Source organism: Malaclemys terrapin, chromosome 2 (assembly GCF_027887155.1).
Source record: "Malaclemys terrapin pileata isolate rMalTer1 chromosome 2, rMalTer1.hap1, whole genome shotgun sequence".
Taxonomy (NCBI): Eukaryota; Metazoa; Chordata; order Testudines; family Emydidae; genus Malaclemys; species Malaclemys terrapin.
In genome coordinates, this window is record NC_071506.1 from 98,750,710 (window position 1) to 98,773,670 (window position 22,961).

The following is a 22,961-nucleotide window of genomic DNA, read 5'->3' on the forward strand; positions in this document are numbered from 1 at the left end:
TACATTACTAAAAAGACACAGTTGTGCCAGTGCCACATCTCCCTCAGGCAAAACTCCCAACGGATTTCAAGTAAAGCATACAGGATTGGACTCCAAAAGGTACAACCAAGTAGCCTGAAACATATAAAACACAATTTTCAAACAAGTGCCTACAGATAGATACTAAAAGTCATATTTTAGGTATCCATCATTTCTACTTAAGTAACTGAATCTTAACTATGTCAATAGGAGCTGATGACGCTCAGCTCCTCTGGGGAAAAAAAATCAGACCCCTTATTAGGGGCCAACATATCACTTTCAGTTCCTAACTAAAGGCTTCAGTGTTTTCAGACATGGACCACAATACATGCAACCAAATTAAAACAACTGCATTTTTCCCTCTGACCCAACAGCAACTTTAACAGTCAACTTTTAAGAAAAGGGTCTATAGAAGTCTTTCCCTTGGCAAAAGCCTTCTTCCCCACATTGGTCATCCTTGTGCCTTTCAATCTAAATTCTTAAAGTGCCTACCACAGTGAATTTTAAATGATAAATTATGATTAAAAATACCTCCACTGCATAAGTTTGGTCATTTAGCAATAGTTTCTCATCATTATCTAAAGGACAATTATCTAGAGGCTCATTCAACAACACTCTGGCACTGTTTTGTTACTTCAGACTTCACGGAGTTGAGTTTTTCAAGGTGGTTTTTAAGTTCTTAGAAACAGTATAGAACATACAAATATGGAGAGAGAACACAGTCATATTTACAATAGCTGTTTCAGAAGCAGCATTACATATCTGACTATGCCAGATAAGATTGTATTGAGTGACACTGATCTTTTCACCCTTATCATGCCCAGTACTTGCAACAGAGACTAGCACACATCATGGTGTTTCACAGGAAAGCTATTACTTTTTATGTTTAAACTTCTCTCCCCAATAATAAAAGTGAAAACAATAATAAAAATAAATAAGTGACTACACTTCCTAGTTTTCAGTAAATAAAGCACAAAACAACTTGTAGCACCTGGATTGTGGGGTTCATTTCAACCTTAATCCCCGCCCCTCCCCCCCCCCCAAAAATCAACTAAATACCAGCAGGGAAAGTAACTGCTCAAATTATTAGAATCAGTATTTTGTTCCAAACCAGTGGTTAACTTTTTCAATGCTTAGATAAAGAACCAGATTGACTATATAGTATTCCTTGGTTTCTTCTATCCAAAGCAGCTCAATGTGGACTTTACCCTCTGAATCCACATAGTTTAAGTCATAGTTGTGGCCCATATAGTCATAAAGGCAGGATGCCTTGGAAGAAAGTTTCATGTAGACTGGGGCACTGAAACACCAGAAGGGTTTTTCGGTTTCATCCAAGAGGGTCACATCCATCACGTAACAGTTCTAAAAACATAAGGAAAAAACATTATCTTTCTATGTGCAACATATATCATAATTACCATAGGGCTACATCTCATAGTCCTTGCACAGTTAGGCAGAATTACCACTGATGTTAGGGGGAATTCTCCCTGATTTAGGGCTGTACAGACTGCAAGATTTGGCACATAGGTATATAGTCAAAGTAAAATTCACAGCACTTCAATGGCCACTGTAAAAGGTCTGCAAACTATTTAACTGAAAAGGTTTCCAAACAATAGGATTATAGTCTACGCATGCCATTGGTAGCCTCCCACCAAGCACATGGTGATACCAGCTAATACCATAAGCAATGTTTTAAACATTTTTTTAAAATATTTAAAACTATATCTATAAATAATCACAATTAGTGTGCTATTAGTTAAAATAGTAAGATGTCCACCATTATGAGCAAACATGTGGAGTTTAATCTTTGGCCCAGGACTTCCATGGACCAGGCAATATCCCAAAACAGGCGCAAAGAGTTCCATGACTGTAGAGCACAAAACAGAGATCAGCCTTTAAACTAAAAATACTGCAAGACATCCCTCTGCTTAACCTTCTAGGAATGGGCAGAGGCTGTAGTGGTCTTTGATTCCCAAAGGGACAAATACGATATTTTAATCTTCCTTTTAAATGATATACTAAAATTAAATAAAATACTTAAAAAGGATTCTTTAAAACAATGTATAAAAATATTACACAAGACTATAAAATATCAAGGTGTACATCAGTCAACATATGGAATTCTTGGGTGTTTTGATGCAAGAAGTATTTACAGGCTTGTACATTATCATTCTTCAGGTATACAAATACTTAGCAGACATACATAGCAGGTGATGTGTCACTGCCAATCGGCAATGAGTTCAGAATTGTTAAAACTACTCCTGGACTCTGAACGAGGATATACATTTTCACTTTTATGGGTCACACCATATTAATTATATTGTGTAGACAAACTATCTGATGTTTCTCAGCCAAACGTACAAAGTAAAAAACAAAGCAATTAAAAAGGTGATTTTTCAAAATATAAGAGAAATATCTGGTTCACACTTGTTTATTCATAGTATAATCAAGTCAGCGCAACATTTCACATGCAAGATGTCATGAGGGAAGTCAGCAAATTTTCCTTTCTTATGCCCTTGATTTTTAACCTCTCTTAGTGACAAAATCCTTGTCTTTCATTACTGATTTTGTAGTTCAGTTACAGTGATGTTACATTTAGATGCAAAGAGATTAATACTACCTTCAAATTAGTCCAGACTTAGGATGTACTATTTTACTGATATATAGGACTAAACTATGTACAGAATAGTTTTTTGCCTTTTGTTTCATAATAAATTTTATTTATATAACCCTTTTGCTGATTTTCAAAGTGTTACATAAACAGGACAGGTGAAATATTATCATGTAAAGCAACCATAAACACATGAAAAGACCTTGGTTTACAATTTATGATTAAAACTCTACTATCTACACAATATACATAGACATAAAATGTAAAAACTTAAATATCTTAGAAACAGTAGCCAATCAGTTGTTTTGTCATATTTGAATTCAGCACATCAAAATACATAATAAATAGCACATTTTATCTCTGAAGCAGACAACTTCTCAAAAATTGTAGACCAGTGTAATTGTTTGCATGAAATACATTTTTTAAAAAAGAAAGGATAACAGAGTGCCAGTTAGGTGCAAGTTCCATAGTTTTATGGTCTTTAGCTTGACACTTCCTGAACCCAGTACTTTTTTAAGCAAGACCTCCTAAGATCATCTTCCATCAAGACCTTTTTGCCCTGATTCAGTAAATCACGTAAGCATGTGCTTACGTCCCATTGACCTTAAGCACATGAATAATTTCATGAAGTTAATGGGACTTATACACATGCTCAGGAATTCTACATAAACAGGGTATAAACTCAAGAGCCAACACAAACTTTTAAAAAGCCTCAAAGAAGTTTAAAAGTAATCTACTCTGCATAACATTTCTGACTTAAAATAATCATAGCTCTCGAACTTTCAAATATGGCTATTTCTAGATTCAGCTATTTTCAGTTTTCTAACCACAACGTTTCTGATTGATTGATACAAATGGGAAAAGTGTATTTTTCATATATACAAAACTTAAAAAAAAGCTCAGCTGATCTTGCAGATACTAGAACAGGGGTCGGCAGCCTTTCAGAAGTGCTGTGCCGAGTCTTCATTTATTCACTCTGATTTAAGATTTCACGTGCCAGTAATACATTTTAATGTTTTTAAAAGGTCTCTTTCTATAAGTCTATAATATATAACTAAACTATTGTTGTATGTAAAGTGAATAAACATTTTAAAAACCTTAAGAAGCTTCATTTAAAATTAAATTAAAATGCAGAGCCCCCTGGACCAGTGGCCAAGACCCGGGCAGTGTGAGTGCCACTGAAAATCAGCTTGCGTGCCGCCTTCGGCACACATGCCATAGGTTGCCTACCCCTGTACTAGAAGAAATCTCACCTCTCTTTAGGGTTGCCAGGCATCCAGTTTTCGACCAGAATGTCCAGTCAAAAAGGGACCCCGGCAGCTCTGGATAGCACCACTGACCAAGCTGTTAAAAGTCCGGTCGGTGGAGCAGCAGGGCTAAGGCAGACTCTCTGCCTGCCCTAGCTCCGCGCAGCTCCCAAAAGCGGGTGGCATGTCCCTGCCCCCACAGGTGGAAGAGATGCCAGAGAAGCTCCATGTGCTGCCCTCACCTCGAGCACCGGCTCTGAAGCTCACATTGGCTGGGAACCGTGGCCACTGGGAGCTGCAAGGGCGGCGCCTGCGGGCCTGGGCAGCACGCAGCCCTCTGGCCTCTCCTCCTAGGAGCCAGACATGCCGGCCACTTCCAGGAACAGCATGGAGCCTGGGCAGGCAGGGAGCCTGCCTTAGCCCTGCTGCGCTGCTGACTGGGAGCCACCGGAGATAAGGGCTGCCCAGCCGGAGCCTGCACCCCAACCCCCTACCCCAGCCCTGAGCCCCCTCCCACACTCCAAACCCCTCAGTTCCAGCCCAGAGCCCCCTCCTGCACCCTCAACTCCTCATCATTGGTCCCGCCCCAGAGTCCACACCCCCAGCCGGAGCCTGCATCCCCGCCCCTGCCCCAGCTCTGAGCCCACTCCTACACTCCAAACCCATCATCCCCAGCTCCACCCCAGAGTCTGCACCCCCAGCCGGAGTAATCACCCCCTCTCATACCCCAACCTCCTGCCCCAGCCTGGAGCCCCCTCCCACATCCTGAACCCCTCATTTCTGGCCCCACCTGGGAGCCCGCACCCCAACCCCCTGCCCCAGCCCAGTGAAAATGAGTGAGGGTGGGGGAGAGCGATCGACATAGGGAGGGCGGCTGGAGTGAGTGGCGGTGGTGGTGGTGGGAGGGGGGCCTCAGAGAAGGGGCATGGCCTTGGGTATGGGACAAGGAAGAGGGCGGGACAAGGGTGTTTGGTTTTGTGCAGTTAGAAAGTTGGCAACCCTACGTCTGGGCAAAGACCAAGCATAAGAAATTTCAGTCAGAAAGGAATTTGAGAATGTTATAAACAATTGAAGAGTGAGGACTCAATGGAAGTTATAATTCAATCTTAACTGTAGCAGGTATTGCCAACAGCAGCTGCAGTAAATCACTAAAAATTAAGCTGAATTTTACACTCACTGTTGCACAGTTTACACAACTGATTAACACTGTAAAGCACAATGCAGGTAGTTTAACATGTAGAAACCAAATATTAATTCTCTCATCATACAGTACATCTTTCTGCTCAGCCTGCCTAACTGCAAAATCGCAACTCCTATTAATTGTATTTGTTTATGTCAAAATAATATTATCAAAATGTCAAATTCAAGCATAAACTCTTTAGTATATATTCATTTTTAGGACTGTTTGAAAGACTGGTACACAGATTACTTCAAATGTGTACTCATTTAAAGGTTTCCAATCTACAAAAGTTAAGTATGTTAAAACTGTATTTTTAAACACTGTTGCAGTATGTTACTTCAATCTCCTTATTAAAAATATGCATGTTTGTAGTTTTTGGACAGCTCTCTTTTAGGAATTTAATACAACAGAGTCCTAGGCAGGCATTTCTCAAGAACAGCATTAGCTTCACAACCTCCCTAACATCTGGATTTTATGAAATTTTTACAAGTTAAACTACCCAAAACAACTTTGTAACATATTTAGCATGCATATGTCACTCTCTTTTTTTAAATAAGTATTTTCAGAAACAAAATATTAGTGATTTACCTGTACATTGCCTTCAAACACATCAGTTCTCCAGAAGAAGCCAATTTTCCCAGCAAGAGGCAAATGTTGTGAATTATTTTTTAAACTTATAACTGTAAGCCTCAAGTATCCATTTCGAATGTAATCTGAAAGGAGTAACAATACATGCATAGTTACAACACAACAAATCAAACTAGGTCAGCCACTCAGGGAATGTTCTTACCTCTACATTTCCTTTCTCTAAACCCTCTATTCACCTCCTGCACATTAATAGGATACTTTCCTCAAGAGCCAATAATTCTTCATACCCAACCAGCTGAAAAATTCAAGCCAGCATGTCTCAAAAATGCAAAGGATTAGTTTATTTTCTGAGGTGACAAAAGATGGGGTGGAGTTGGGATTTTCATTTTATTCAAATACAAAAATCTGAGGCCAACCAAGTAGAGTTAAAAAGAATGCAAATAAAGAGTCCCAAATTAAATGTTTCAATCCCTTTGAATATAACAAAAACATCAGGCTTAATATCAGAGAAGGAGAAGACAAGTGGTGCTTCATTATCACTCTTTTGTCCACTTTGTCTGATGGATGGTATCATGCTGCACCAATATCGATTCCAGGGTGCATTTATTTATATCAGCAAGTGGAAAACCTTGATTTAAATAAAAGATTTATGTTTCTTGCTTGTCCTGTTTTTCCCCCAAAGAAAGATTCATTTTCATTGGTTAGTACAACCATTAAAACATATTGTTTTGATTACTTACAATTAAATATAGCCTTTATATTGGCTCTGGTACGTCTTTTTGCTAAGAGGGAAAGAATTCCTGGGTATTTTTCCCCCAAATGGTAAGTTTCCTTTCTAATGGACATGGAATATTCAGTGGCGAATTCTGAGGCCTGATTATATTATGGTGTTTATCTTAATAATTCATAGATATCTTACAAGGACAAACTATCACTTCATGAGATAAGTGAACTTCTTCATAGGACACACACCATAAAACTAGGTCCCCTTGAAGAAGAGATACTAAGGCTGATAAATCACCATGAGCAAGAAGGGAGGAGGGAGTGTCATTGGAGTTCTTTACCATACTGATGAAGGAAAAGGAAACATCAGGTCTAGCCCTCCATAGATGATTTCAATTACTTACGAATACAGGGTTGGAGTCACTCGTGCTGGCAAAAAAAGTGGTGTAAATTATCCTCCCTGCATGGGCCTGGCTCCACTACACCAGGAGGGTAGGTGTTTATAGTATGGCTATCTCCCTGAAGGTTGTTGCTAGTGAAGGGAAAGTGGGAACAGGTTTAAATTCCCCCAGTGTCTCCACAGGACACCACCTTCCACAAACACAGCGGGGAAGTGCTGAGGCAGTGCAGCCATCCTAGCCATATCATCTCTATAACCTAGCTGAACACTTTTTGGGGCTCCGATACTTACCTGCAAAACCCACGCCCACACTTCTATTTCCCCCCCCCCAATACACACACACAAAACAGAGGCAAGGGTGGTCAAATATTTTCTGGGCTGAAACCTCCCCGGTGGACTCTTCACCTGGCACCTAGAGTTAAGCCGACAGAAGCCCAGGAAACGAATGCCTGAATCTAACTCACAGTATTTCCACCAATAGTTTAGCAAACTGTGGAACTATATATACAATATGTTACCCAAATGCCAGAAGTGCAAGGAAAATCTCACTATGGTTTGGGTGTAGTAGCGGAATTCACCCGCAAAATAATGAAATGGCTAGCACATCTGTGTACCACTACTCTTTACTGGACACGAAAAGAACTGCTTGACTTTGGCATGGGCCCTATGCTGAGAGTAATAGAGATTTTGCATGAGCACAGGTGGTAGGGGTCTGCTTTAGGTTTAGGAGCAAAATTATTTGACTTCTCTCATAGGTGCTGGAATTAGGGGTGCTGAGGGTACCGCCGCACCCCCTAGCTTGAAGTAGTTTCCATTATATACAGGGTTTACAATTTGGTTCAATGGCTCTCAGCACCCCCACTATAAAAACTGTTCCAAGCATTCCTGACTTCTATCCTCAATGTCACAGTGCAGTTCCAAATGGCTGTGGTGCACAGTATAGTGACAACCAAAGATTTCACAGATGGGAAAGGATCTGCTATAGTACCCAGGAGCTCAGAGTCCTGGTGCCACAGGTGAAGAACACGGACCACACAATCCTCACTCTGAAAGCTAGAACCATGCTGGAGAGAACCCTGAATGATGCCATCCGCTGCCAGTATGTGGAAAACCTGAAGCGCAAGCCAAACAAGGGCAAGGCGCTTGAGGTGACCTGCAAGTGGGATGCCAGCAACCACTTCCTCCCTGTGGGCAGTTTCACCCGATTTGCTGACTGGAGGTTCATCCAGAGGGGCCGGATCAACTGCATTCCGCTGAACGGAGCTGTCTGCTACGGGAACCTACAATGTAGGACGTGCGGCTACGCCAACAAGACACTACCCCACGTCTTGTGTATCTGCAAACCTCATTCCAGAGCCTGGCAGCTGCGACACAATGCCATCCAAGATCGCCTGGCCAGTGTCATCCCACCACCCATAGGGAAGATTGCCGTGAACTCCACCATCCCCGGAACCGACAGCCAACTGCGACCGGACATCATCATCACCAACAAGGACCGGAAGAAGATCATCATGATGGACGTCACAGTGCCCTTCGAGAACAGGACCCCGGCCTTCCAGGATGCCCGAGTTCAAAAGGTGAAGAAATACACCCCTCTGGCTGAAACCTTGAGAGCTAGGGTTACAAGTTCAGATCATCAGAGCCCTGGGCGCATGGGACCCCAGTAACGAGTAAGTGTTGCGGGAATGTGGAATCATTCAGTGCTACGCTCGGCTGATATGACAACTCATGGTGTTGGACGTCATCAGGTAGTCGAGGGACATCTACATAGAGCACATCACCGGACATCGGCAAAACCAGGAGGGATGAGCTGGAGTGCCAGTGAGAAGTGCAGTCAGGAAAGTAATTGAAATACTTTCTTCATGGATTGTATTTTCTAGATGGACAACCTATCCTAAATGCTCAATTACTGAGGGACAATCTTCACTCATTGATATATTTTGCTTTCCACAACTAAATCTTTGTACAACTTTTCATGAATGATGTGTCTGAATACTTGGATGCTAATATCTAAACTGTATTCTTAAATCTATTCACCTAAATTTGGGTTTTTGTTGATTATGTACTATGTGTATCATATGACTTTTAAAAACAAACTTTGTTTTTGTGGATAATCTAAGCACTATATCCAGATGTACATACGCTTTTCTCAACCTATGTATTATATAATTTTTTAACATTAGCTTTAATAAAATTGTTAAATTTGTTTTTAAACAGTGCGTTTCTCTCCATCCACCCATATCCCAACAAAGTTGAAAACAAACTGATTTAATGTACTGTATGACTGTCTGGCAAGCTACCAAAATTCACATTTGTACTGGCTCACATCTAAAACTTTATGCCAACAAAATCCTCAGTGAGAAGCATATGGTATGCAGAAATAGAGCAGTGAGAGACAGAGAGGGGAAGTTCTCTCCCCCCATTTACAAATGCTTGTAAAGTGCTTTGCGAACCTTAATTGAAAACAGTTTAAATTAAATAGACCAAGTATTATTACATACAATTTTTAACAAATTATACTCCAATTCTACTATAGAACAAAATAAAATACCAATTCCTTATGTACAATGGCCAAAATTTTTAAACTTTGGTGCCTAAAGCTATGTGCAATAATACAAAATTAAACTGCTTACCTTTAGGCACCATTTGAAAATTTTGGTCTATAATGTGATGCCTCATGGAATCTGGGGGACACTTGAGAATATTATGAATATGAATATTGTAAAATTGTAATGAGTTATGCCAGATATATCGTGTAAGGTATCTGCAAAAAATGTTATCATTTGCCAGATATGATAATCTCATTTATGTGTTTGTATCACCTTTGTATTATGAGTTATAGATATGTATGTATGTATGTCTGTATTGCAAACTTGTGCTATGCTTCTGGGTGGCACTCACAGATAGTTTGGCATCAGCACTACCTAGCCTGCTTGATGGCCCATTAAGGAACATCAGCTATACAACTGACTCATTGAGAGAAGGCAGATACACCTTATGACTCAACAAGGCATGCAGGGGCATGCCTATGGACAGAACTCAGGATTTCAAGCCATGTGCGGGTCCATTTGTGTTTGAAACAAAAGGAAGCACAGGCCACATGGCAAAAGACTACAAAAGGCAGCTGCATCTTCTCCATTTTGTCTTCAGTCCTACTTCTTACCTTTGGAGGAACTTTTGCTACAAGCTGAAGCTCTGAACAAAGGACTGAATGACCCATCCAAGCTGTGGATGTATTCCAGAGGGACTTTCAAGCCAGCAACCTCACCAATACTCCTCGGAACCTGAAGTCTTTGTATGTATGTGACTGTTTTATCATTTAACATCTCTCTTCTTGTTCTTTCTTTTTAATAAACCTTTAGTTTTAGATGCTAAAGGATTGGCTGACAGCGTGGTATTTTGGGTAAGGTCCAAACCTATACTGACCTAGTAATGTGGCTGACCCTTCGGGGTCAGAAGAACATTTGGTATATGTGAGCAGAGTTTTTTAAATAACTTCTCACTGTAGTGGACCTAGGTGCTGACTGGGAGCCAGAGAACTGGAATGCAATAAAGGGGGATGTGTGCTTTCTTTTTTTTTTTTTTGCTTCTTGAGTGTGGGGAGTTTAACTTCAGTGTTACCCACCATTCCTATGAGTATCTGCTCTCCCTTTTGCAGCCTGCCGTGACATTTCTATGATGTGTTATACTATGAAAAAGTTTTCATTTATGGTTAACAATTTTGCTGCTTTTTAAAAACATCATACATTAAGCCAGGCTGAAGGTAACTTATTTAAGGATTTTACTTAGTTTCTCTAGATCTGAAAGGCTAATGGATATTTGAAGAGGTCAAATTCCAAACCTGGGTAATATAAATCCAATACAACAGAGTTTAGATCAGGATAAATACCTACCGTTAGCACAGAGAGAACATTAAGAGTTTCTATTTGAAGCTAAGCTTTTGCAAATGGGACTTTAAAAGACAAAATTGGTTAATAAGCATTTTCCCCAAAGGAATGATATTCACTTATCCACAAGTCAGACTCTATAATGGAATGACTACTTCTACTCTCATAACCCACTCAGGATCAATCACATTTTAATGGAAATAAAATAAAGCAACTGACAGAACCATGCCATCAATAAAGAACGAACATCCAGGACACCACAGTTATTACAGGATATTAATAAAAGGAATCCCCACATCCTTGATGGACCACTTGGGGAAGCTATTCTGCATGTAATACATTTCCTCTTGGAACTAATTCTCTACTCTCTAAGCTAGAACTGATAAAAGGAGATCTCATGCTTTAAATACTCCTTAAGTGTGCATGCATGCATGAGAAAAATTAAGCTTTACACTACCCTGGAGGCTATAAATGCATCTTTGCACTAGAATGCTGCATAAGGAATACTTCACCCATCACCTGGAACAGTGAGGTCCAGCCAACAATTGAAGAAAAATGTAAACCAAATACTTTATCGTGGTATTCGGTTACTGCATGTCTTTTTACATATCAAACTTTTACCCTCCTCCTGGGGGAAGTTCTGGCTACAGACACTGCACTTAAATTCCAAGGACTCAGCAGCTCTTTTTTGTAATTTACAGGACTTTGTAGAGCTCTGAACATTTCTCTGACCTTTTCACTAACACCAGTTGAATCATTTGATGCAAATAAAAGCCACTGAGAATTTATGCTTTTAAAAAATGAACTCATCATTCATGAATAAATCAATTCATTAATCATCCAGATCTACCTTTTACACTTCTTCCTTCATTATGGAGACCCCAAGACACACACACAGATTTATAGAATTGTTCGCATTTTAGATGTGTACAGCCAGGCTAGAAAATCCCTGTGCTGATGCTGCTGTCATTGACCAGAAAAGGCACACCTCCAAATCCAGACATATTCCCATTCCCAATACATCAAAATTCTGTCTCTCCCCTCAAAATGGATTCCATGTGTCCAAATCTAAACAATTATGCAACCTCCTCCCCACCCTTTTCAGGGCTACTTCCCCATCTCCTCCCGGGTGTGCAGAAAACCTTTGGGCCACCCCGCTTATTGCATCCTCATCCTTCCTGTAGTTCACAGAATTCATGATCTGCTCCTCATTCCCCTCCAATGAGGAATACAGCAGCTCCCCCTTCACTTTGTTGCCCACCCCACCTCCACTCCTCAAAAGAATCAGTGGTACTTCTTCTGCTTTGTCCCGTAGCTCCCTCCTCCTCCCAACAGAAGGAAATAATGGCTACTCAACCCTACCCACACTTGCGCAAGCAATATTTCCATTTGCTCTAGGTGAAGAATGAGTGGGTTTTTCAAGCCTCAATATATAGGCAGACTGGAAAAATTCTTACTGCACAGAAGCTCAGGACAAGCAGAAGGACTATGTAGACAAGTGTAAGGTGTTTTGCCTTCCAGATAAGGAAAACAGGAGACGCAGCGGCCATAGAGCTGTATGAAGGACATCTCCACAACATCTGGGCAAGGCAGTTGAGGGGTTGAAAGGGAGTGAAGCAAAGAGCACTGGTAGGAAGCAGAAGGAGGAGGGGCAGTAGAGCTGAACTGCCAATCAAAGGGATGGATATGGTTGATGTCAGCCATACAAGTAACTCTTTAGGAGAAAGGGGGTTTGGTGCCAAGTGCACTGCTCAGCATATCTGAAGTTGAAACTCTAAATGTGACCTCTGCTAGTGCAATGACTGGAGAAGCGAGAGACTGGGTTGGGGCTTTTCAGCTACAGATGGGTTATTCAAAGGGAACTGTTTTGCTATATACACAAATGATGCATTAATTAGTCAACCAAGCCAGAGTAGCCTTTGTTGTAAAATAAACCAGCATTTGATTACTTGCTGCTGAAAAACACAACTAGATATGATTTTAGCACAGAGCTGCTCTCTTTAATGCTTTATTTCAGCTTTGCAAGATTAGCTATTGCTGCCAGAGTCAGTCAGCTTAATTTGCAAATCAATCCTCTATTTACACACAAGTGTGTTTCAAATAGCTGGTGTAAAAATTACTTACAATGAACTTGGTTAATTTAAAAATATATACCTGAAAAGGGTCTGGAACATATGGAACCACCCTGTTAGGATTCTTGGGTTAGAAAAACAAACATAAAACCAAAACACATATCAACTTGAATCAACAGAGAGCAGTGCTAAAGAGTCCTGGGCCAAGTAAGCAAAAAGCATATGGCACAGGAGAGTATGTTAAAGGAACATGTGAAATCCACAAGTAAATACTATCCAGAATTTAAAGAAAGCTAGATATCCATGGAAACAAAAATGTAGATTATTTTACCCTCCAATAAAACAATCCATCAAGTTATAGTACACAGCCAGCTGCCTGATAAGGGGCCATCAAAATAAAGCTTTGTATATTGTTGTTCTCAGTTCAAATGGCATTCTTGGGGGTTACCAAATACATGTGCTGAATTAAGATTTCATAACTTTTGGCCAACTGTGCTCTAAGAGCTGCACAAACTTTAAGTCTGAAGCCAATAGTGCACTCTACTGTCCTCACAAAAAAAAAAAAAAAAAAAAAAGTGCATCTACTACATTGAATAGAAGCTGTTACCTATCAGCTCTGTGTTCTTGGAGAATCAGGGTGTAGTATCCAGCCTCTCTGACTCACAAAAGACCTTCCCCTGCTCCCCCAGCCTCTGCTTGAACCAAAGCTGATCAGAAGAAAGACTTACAAAAAGCAATGCAAAGACAGTGGAAGACAACCTAAACCCCTCTGGACAAGGGTGAAAGGATTAAGGAATCTCCTCTAGCCTCATCTGCAACAAGGATTGGACAGAGAGGCATCTCTATTAGCTTACAAAATGGAGAACAGAGATTCAAACACAAGAACCGCACTGAACTCTGGGAGATCACTGATCCAGATGTTAATGAACCCATGCCTTCACACACCCAGCTCAGTAGTTATCAGACCAATTCTAGTAATAAATTCTTTATTTGTATCCAATATACTGAAGCTGCCTAATTGCATTGTGAGCTCCCTCGAAGGAACATCACTCATAGCCGGGAATGAGCAGTTCTTAATGTTTAGCTTGAGCAAAACAACTTTGGTATACTCCCTTGAGCCATCAGTTTACCTAAAAATAAATCTAGTGTTCTCCCTTGAACCATTGTTCTTTCCCTACAAAAACCCTTACCCACGCTCAAGTAAGTGCTCTGATGCCTGGATCCAAAATCTGCATCAGTTCCATTGGGACTTCATCTTCTCCTGAATGATCGTGCTGGGGGCTCTGCCTGTCTCCACCACTCCGGACCCTCAGCTACCACCACCACCCTGGGAACCCCAATTGATTCAAGCTTCCTGGAGTGGTGAGAACCCATCTCTCTCTCTCTCTCTCTCTCCTTCTCTCTAGCTATAACCTTCTGACCCTGACTTTTTTGATCAGTTATAGTTTTCTAAACCTGACTTATAATCAAATTTAAGTTAGATTTAATATGATCACTGTATTGTTTGTTCGGCTCCCCTTGTATGATTATTACCTGGCAATAAATAACTTTCATGGTTAAACTAGTTGCTTCTCTCTCCTTCTCCCTCCCTCTCTCCCCCTCCCATTGGTGTTTTTTGGCTTCCCCATTCACTCTGCAGCAGTGCTCCTCGTACCTAAGCTAAAGATCCCTGCAGCACCCAAAAATCCTGTGGGGTTTCCTCATCAAGTGGGTTACTACCAGAACAATTGTAACGTGAAAGTGGGGATAGGTACATGCTGAACCTGGTGCATATGAGGGTGACAGCTTGGAAGTGCTGCTCGACCCAGCCTACTGAGTCCAGGGACATATATGAGGTCAGCTTGGGAGTGCTAATTAACCCGGTCCCCTCAGAGGCGCTCTCTTAATGTGTGTCTGTCTGTCTGTCTGATTCTGGAGCTGGAAGAACCCAGCCCTGGGGAACCTAGGTCCTGCAGGATAGCTCTACTGGGAGCGAACTTGCAGAAGGGAGAAGAAGTAGAGCTCCGTATGAGAACAAAAGTGACACAAGCAGAACATTGATAGAATTACAGAACGCCAGCCACCAGAAGAGTAACCCTAATGAATGAGCGTACCCCAAAGTAATAGGAAAATTTGGTAACAAAGCATCAACATTAGCCATTTATTGGAAAAATAATATGAAGCAGTAATAATTGCTTACCTCATTTTTTAAAAAACAACTGTTCATAGGGTACAGATTTTGTTCTCTCTCTCTCACACACACTCTATTTGTGTGTGTGTGTGTGTGTGTGTGTGTGTGTGTGTGTGTGTGTGTGTGTGTGTGAGATTTTTAAAATTTAAAAAAAGTTTCCTTACCTCCTGCATCCAACATAAAAAGGAATGCATATTTTTCATCATGTAATTTGAGAGGGACTCGGGCGGGAGGGGGGAGAGGAGAAGGATGGGGGAGAAAACAGGATTTTCTGATTTTATTTGTTGTCTGGGGAAACTGTTATCTGAGTTTAATTATTTAATGCTGCCAGCATTTATTTGTATATTATTATTTAATGCTGCTGGGTAGTTATTATTGTAAGTTTCATTATTATTAGGACATTCAGAGTTTTTGCATGAGCATGCTTTACTGTTAAGCCCAAGGAAATAAATAAAGTAAATAAATATTATTGTAAATTATTTACAAACACTTACACAATTTCACTCAACTTTGTATTGATTGCCATAACAATAATATATCTCAGTCTAGAGAAGTAGACCAAACAATATACTTTGTCTGAATCACAGTATGCTTATTAAGTTGCATTGTATCTGAACAATAAAGCTTTGTTAAAAATCACATCTAGTCAAAGCAAACTTAAGTAATTGCAGAAGAGCAGTAAATTAAAAATAAAACCGCATTGAAATCAAGTCTTGGTTATTAGAATTAATTTTATAATGTATTAAACAAATGTGTTTTGGGAAATGCTTTGTTTGTTACCAAGATGCTTTATCCTAATTTCAGCCTTGAAATGTAGAGAACAGTTTTATTTTTAATCCAGAAGCCTGCATTTTTTTTAAAGAAACAACAGACATTACAAAATCTAGACTGTCAATTTGCCAGCAGTAGCCATCAAAAGAATTCCACAACAAAAATTCAAGAAAGAAAAAACTAGTTTATCCTAAAAGCCAATTCTATTTTCTCCCTTGAATAGAAAGAAGTTGAATACAAATGGGGGGAAATGAACCCAGGAACCATTTTTAAAGGAACATCTAAATTCCATTAACTCTACCTTTTCTGCAGAACAGATTGCGAAATGTACCACACATGTAAGTTTGTTCTCCGCTGTGCATATCAATATGTAGTTGGTAGCCATGCAGTCCATATTCTGGGTCAACATCATCCAGTATAGGTTTATGAGGGGGCAGGATATATTGTCTTAAATAAAATCAAGATAAGTCAGGTGGAGAAAAAACAATTTAGCATGGCAAGAAATGCTGAGTAGTTTCAGCAGAGGAGGTATTTTAAAAAGATTCGGAAAAGGGCAAATGCAATTAGCAGTCAAGGTGTTCTACTTTCCTACTTAAATTTCTGAATCTCTAAGTTTCACAATAGTTTACCATATTCATTACAAGGTTTATTAATGTGCAGTAAAGACTAGTCAAAGGCAGCTGACTAAATTTACCACTAAATACACCTAAAGTGTGTAAATGTAAAACTTCAGTAGATGGACGTGTATGCATTACTCTGAATCTAACACCCATCTGGCCACCTGCTTTTTTCTAACACAGTAGTTCTCAACATATTACACATTGTGGGTGCATATGTGTGGGCTGCAGCCCCCGGACCTCGGGGCCAACCGGCTGCCCCAACACCGGGACCCCCGCCACTCAGGGCAGGTCGGCTGCCCCAACCCCCAGCCGCGCGGCTGCCCCAACTGCCTGTCCCGGTCCCCTGCCACGTGGCTGCCCCAGCCCCCAGAGCTCACAGGACCAGGCAGCTGCCCCAGACCCCGGACCCTGTGGGGTGGGTCAGCTGCCCTGGACCCCAGAACTGGCGGGGCCAGCTGGCTGCCCTGGACCCCAGAGCTCACGACCCCCTGGGGCCACCAGGGAGCCCCAGAGCCCGACCCTCTCGCAGTAGGCGGAGGGGGAGCCCGGACCCTTCTCCCCAGGCAGCTGGGAACCTGGAACCCGGGGCACATCCGTGGTCTTTAGCACACAGCTGACCTGGGCCTCAGCTGTGTTCTAATTGGGCTACATGTGGCCCGCGTGCCACGGGTTGAGAACCACTGCTCTAACAGCAGGCAGGGAAATAGTCTCCCTGTGCCTGAACCCTAGTGGAAGGAGCAGAGTATTGAATCACTGATGTGGGGTAACATTTTCAGAAGCACCTAAGTGACATAAGTCCCAATGAAGGTCAATGAGACAGACTCTTAAGTCACTTATGCTTAACAAACTAAGTCACTTAAACATATTGGAAATTTTCACTCATATAAATGACTGTCCCCATGGAGTGAAAGTTATTAGATATTCTGTGTGTGAAGAGAATCCCAATGAAGGGGGCTGGGAGAGGGGGAGAGAAAGAGAGCATATTTAGGCCAGATAAAATGCTCCTCCAGCCTAGGAGGAAAGGGTATGAAGAAGAAGAAAAAAGAGCTGCTCTTGGAGGCTAGTTGACATAGTAATCATTGTAACCATTATTTTGGCTATTTTAACATGTGTGAGGAAAAGCTCACGCATTAATATATTGCATTAATGTACAATGTTATATATACCTATTTAAAGGACATTGTCTACTAGAAATCTAATAACTTTTCCAATAAAATTTAGAAGTAGATTCAGGTTCTAAATTAAATCACCCTGTCAGTTTTTTTGGATTTACAATGACATTTTTAAAAAATAGGAAAATGTCCCTCTTCCCTGTGGATCTGTCACACATCAGGAGAAAGTGACTAAAATAAACTGGAAAAAAAAAAAAAAAAAAACACCAGAAAAATTTCTAATCTCTTTCAGCTACAGTGAAAGGTTTCAGATATACATGTAATTAAGTTTAGTGTCTCTTTAATGTATTACTTCACCGCAGTACATTTTAGCATGGAAAACATAGGCCTCTTCCACATCATTTGGTAAACCAGTTGTTGCAATTCTAGTGCACAACAGAGTTCTTATTCTTGGTTAGAGGGAATTATGATTGTTACTGAACTTTCTTTATCACCAATCAATTTTAATTTTCAAACTCAATGCTTTATTTAAAAGATCATCCCTAGCATCCACAGGCAAAGAGAAACCAGTACTTACATAGTGGCGGAGCCCAAAGTGCTTCTCTCAATAAGTTGATGATGATGAAGACTCGCCGTAACAAAAGCAATTCCATTTCCTTTCTGAAAAGTTAATTACAATGAATACATTTCTCACCTGGAAGTATTGTGCATTAAAGCCCACAGATAAATCCTTCTTTTTTTGCTGCTGCAAGAGTACAATTTTAAGAGTAGTTATATGTGGGCCACTATTCACATAGAATGCTACCATACACATTGTCCCAGCACAAGAATACATAAAGCACCACTGGATAGCTACCCAGATAGGAAGATTCTCTGCAGTATCAGCAACAATTCATTAATCTTATTTTTCTACCTTATAATTAGCACTCTTAAAAAGGTGAGCAAAAACGGGGAAAAAAAACAATCCAAACCTTTTTCTGAGCTACTAAATACCCAAACAAACTTAACCAGGCAAATTTAGATACTTAATAAACAGCTAGGGCCATGGTGAGTGGGACTAACTGAGGCATAAGGTGCTACTCAGTATCAGTCTAATAGTGGTAGAACCACAGGATTCCACCCAGAGAAGGATGAAATTAGTGATGCCGGTCACCTGAGGAGAGCACTCATAAAGGACTGTAAGGGGGTCTAAGGCACCTGGTGCCCTGTAACTGTGACAGTACAGTGAGAATAAGTTGTGGTGTAGCCTGGTGATCCAGTCTAAAGTGGGGGGAACCACAGAGTAGCACTCTTGGAGAAGTGCAGGTCAGGGCCTCTCTCGTGGGAAGAGTGCCAACCGAAAGTCTGGGGGAGAGATCACAGGTGCAGCTTGCCTTTGAACTGTGACACTATGTCAATTAAAAAAATCCCTGGCACATCAAAAACTGGAAGAGAAAAATAAACTGAACAATGCACATCTGAATGTCACATTGAAATAATTAGAAATCTATATTTTTTTAAAACATAAATAGGACAGGGAGCCTTGACTGTGGATTCCTATTAGGCTATGGAAGTCATTTGCATCTTCTTTATCTGCATATATATGTCTGAACTTTACAAAAGAAAAAAAAAACAAAATATGGAGGAAGCTGTGCCTTGCAGGCTACCGTAATGAACAACATACTATAGCTGAATGTAATCTTACCTTCCAGAGACCCACCAGGAGTCCTGGGTTCAAACGGAAAAGTTGCACAAGCATGTCAGAGCCAATCATTGTTGTCACTTTAGTGAGGTTAGTAAGGTTGAACTCAGCAATTAAGGAACGTCGCCGAGGTCTTTGACGAGTCACAGCAGAGTAAAGAAAGACACGAGTGCGCCATTATTAATATGAAAGTTCAGCCACTTTTCATTTTCTCCCTGGGCACTAAAACAAATTGTTCTGAAACTGTGCAGTATGAGAAGCAGTAAAAAGTCTAACTAGCAGCTTACCAGCAGGATTGCAAAGCCTAGTGGAAAGAGAATCTCCAATAAGGGTGTCTACCAAAATCTATCACAGGCTGATATAACATATCCACTGTATAGTTCAACAAGAGGAACTGATATGCTCACTAAATTTCTTAAATCCCAGAGGGTTCTTTTATTAACAAATGTGTTATTATAAAGAACATGCTTCCATAGCAAAGGGAATCATGAAATATTCATCAACATGAAGCAGGCAACTTAGGAAGGTAAAGCTTTCTTGGAACAAGTGAAATTTGAACAGAAAGATCATTTACTAGTGAATACAGTTGTATTTTTCGGGTTTTTTGTACCCTATCAATCTGGGATCAAAAATTGGTGTAGAATCACAATGGTAATATATATTTAATACCATTGACTGCTGCCTTGTTGGCTGTTTACAGAAATGTATGTAGTGGCTCTTTAGTGTGTTCAATCCTTTCCATCAGAGAAGTCTGGAAATTGCTCATTCTCCACAAAGACCCTTGTAAAGATCCATAACGTCACTCTTCCCATTATTGTTTGTTTGTGTTTGTTTGTTTGTTTTTAAAAAAAAGCAGGATGCCATCAGCAGGAGATTGCAGCTGCAAACACGTCCCAATCACAGCAATATGCTTGTAATACTCAGTTCTTCATTCCTAGAGCTTCAAAAGTGTTATTTTTAGGATATAAGACTACACATCTTTTTACTGAAATTCAGATTCTGCAGGCTCAGTAACTCTCCCAGTGTGTGACCAAGAACAAGGATCTGATGAAAATGAACAAGCAGCAACTCATCCAAATAAGGAAGAAGGGATGCTTGTGGGCAAGAGAGACATTTAGGAGGAACAGGCAGTAGGAGCAAAGAGTCTGTATTTGATTGAGGAGAACTAACTTCTGCTAAAATAGTTCACTGCTTCAGGATCCTAATTGGATCCAAAACTGTTCCTGGATTTCCTGATAGTAGCAGTATTACCTTTCTTCATCTAGCAATACAACAGTAGGTGAAGAAAGGTGAACCTTACAACAGTTACCCACACCTCTGCAACCTCCAGCTTCTCTACTGCAATGGTCCACCTACGGCTTCCTATGATGTCCACTCTGAAACTCCAGGAAGCTAGGGAAGAAAAAAAGACTTCCCATCTCAAGCTGCTGTAAACATAAAAGACCTCCTTTTAATCTCTGTACTGGTTCTCAGTTTGCTTTTGGGACTCATTCAAGGTGTATGGATCATCATCAAAAGGTCTAGGACCTAGTTATTTGAGAGTCTCTCTCTCTCTCTCTCTCTCTCTCTCTCATATGTTAGCACATCACAAAAGTTAAGCAGAGATGGGGAAACATCAAAATCCAAATGGCCAACCAACTCCAGGACTTGAGGGCTTGCACCTCTGGAATTTGCTATCTTTGCAGCCTACAAGACCCAACACATAGAAACCTCCAGTGCAAGAAACCCTTAGTGCATGGTTTAAAAAACAAAAACAAAAAACCCACTCACAGCAAAGTAGTGAAGACCTTTTTAGTATTCATTATCATATAATTTTGACAGGTTTCCATGCCCCTACTTGCTTTATGTCCCACCCTCTGGGCTCATTTTTGGAAGTGTATGTTTTTTGATATGGAAGGCATTTTGAAAAAAATAATGTTTTAGTTTTTCTTTTATGGGGTGCATTAGGACTGCTTCTGTGTGTTTTTTCATACATTAACGTTAGAAGATTTTCAGAAGAAACAGGTTTTTACACATTTTAAATAAAGTTTAGTAAATAGAGATTAGGCCCTTTTTCAATAATTTACAAAAGAAAGTGGATTACTGCAAAGTGAGAAAAAGGAAAAAAGAGAAAGTTTTAAAACTGCAGGAAAGGAAAATAGAGAACATTTTAAAATGGCAAGAAAGGAAAAAAAGAAAGAGAAAAAGTTCAAAACAGCAGAAAGGAGTAAATAACACTTCCTTATTCACTTTCTCCACAACATTCATGATTTTATAGACCCCTATCATATCCCCTCTTAGCTGTCTCTTTTCTAAGCTGAACATTGGAGTCTTTTTAGTCTCTCCTCACATAGTAGCTGTTCCATACCGCTAATCATTTTTGTTGCCTTTCTCTGTACTTTTTTCCAATTCTAATATATCTTTCTTGACATGGGGCGACCAGAACTGCAATGCAGTATTCAGAATGTGGGTGTACCATGAATTTATAAAGTGGCATAATGGTATTTTCTGCCTTATTTTCTCTCCTTTTCCTAATGATTTCTAATATTCTGTTAGCTTTTTTGACTGCAGATTGAGCAGATGTTTTCAGAAAACTATCCACACTCCATGATCTCTTTCTTGAATGCTAACAGCTATTAGACCCCATCATTTTGTATGTATAGTTGAGATTATGTTTTCTAATGAACATTACTTTGCATTTATCAACATTGAATTTCATCTGCCATTTTGTTGCCCAGTTTTGTGAGATCCTTTTGTAACTCTTCACAGTCTACTTTGGACTTAACTATCTTGAGTAATTTTGAATTGTCTGCAAAGTTTGCCACCTCACTGTTTTCCCCTTTTTCCAGATCATTTATAAATATGTTGAACAGCACAGGTCCCAGCACAGATCTTTGGGATATCCCACTATTTACCTTTCTCCACTATGAAAACTGACCATTTATTCATACCTTTTGTTTCCTATCTTTTAACTGGTTGCTGAACCAAGAGGGGACCGTCCCTATTATCCCCTGACTGCTTACTTTGCTTAAGAGCCTTTGGTAAGGGAACTTGTCAAAGGTTTTCTGAAAATCCAAGTATATTATATCCACGGGATCACCCTTGTCCATATGCTTGTTGACCCCCTCAAAGAATTCTAATAGATTCGTGAGGGATGATTTCCCTTTACAAAGATGACATTGATTCTTTCCCAGCATATCATATTAGCCAGGATGGGTAAGTAATGGTGTCCCTAGCCTCTGTTTGTTAGAGGATGGAGATGGGTGGCAGGAGAGAGATCACTTGATCATTACCTGTTAGGTTCACTCCCTCTGGGGCACCTGGCATTGGCCACTATCGGTAGACAGGATACTGGGCTAGATGGACCTTTGGTCTGACCCAGTATGGCTGTTCTTATGTTTACTCTTTTATGTTTTTGGCTTCCCCCATTTACATAAGAACATAGCAATGATCAAGCAATCTCTCTCCTGCCATCTCCATCCTCTGACAATCTCCATCTCCATCCTCTGACAAACAGAAGCTAGGGACACCATTCTTTACCCATCCTGGCTAATAGCCATTAATGGACTTAATCTCCATGAATTTATCCAGTTCTCTTTTAAACGCTGTTATAGTCCTAGCCTTCACAACCTCCTCAGGTCAGGAGTTCCACAAGTTGACTGTGCACTGCATGAAGAAGAACTTCCTTGTATTTATTTTAAACCTGCTGCCTATTAATTTCATTTGGTGACCCCTAGTTCTTGTATTATGGGAATAAGTAAATAACTTTTCCTTATCCACTTTCTCCACCTCTTGATGGCTACAGCTAATAAACTAAAAGTGTAAGTTCCTAGGACTACAAACATACCGCCTTCCCTAATAAACCAGATTTTGTAGGACAGGCTCAAAAATTCTTCTTTCCA

General features: G+C 40.3%; 1 protein-coding gene across 2 annotated transcripts in view; it reads right to left on the reverse strand.

Annotated features, from left to right (window-relative positions):
* Nucleotides 1–1,055: 1,055 nt before the first annotated feature.
* The window catches only part of FBXO15 (F-box protein 15), a 47,653-nt gene continuing 25,747 nt past the window's right edge, over nt 1,056–22,961 (reverse strand). For both annotated transcript variants that reach the window (XM_054019771.1, XM_054019772.1), the window contains 5 exons: nt 19,084–19,213; nt 17,977–18,059; nt 15,969–16,114; nt 5,645–5,769; nt 1,056–1,380 (listed from right to left, as the gene is read on the reverse strand). In XM_054019771.1, the coding sequence (XP_053875746.1) occupies nt 1,111–1,380; nt 5,645–5,769; nt 15,969–16,114; nt 17,977–18,059; nt 19,084–19,213 (754 nt within the window). In that variant the 3' untranslated portion in view covers nt 1,056–1,110. The remainder of the gene's footprint in view (nt 1,381–5,644; nt 5,770–15,968; nt 16,115–17,976; nt 18,060–19,083; nt 19,214–22,961) is intronic.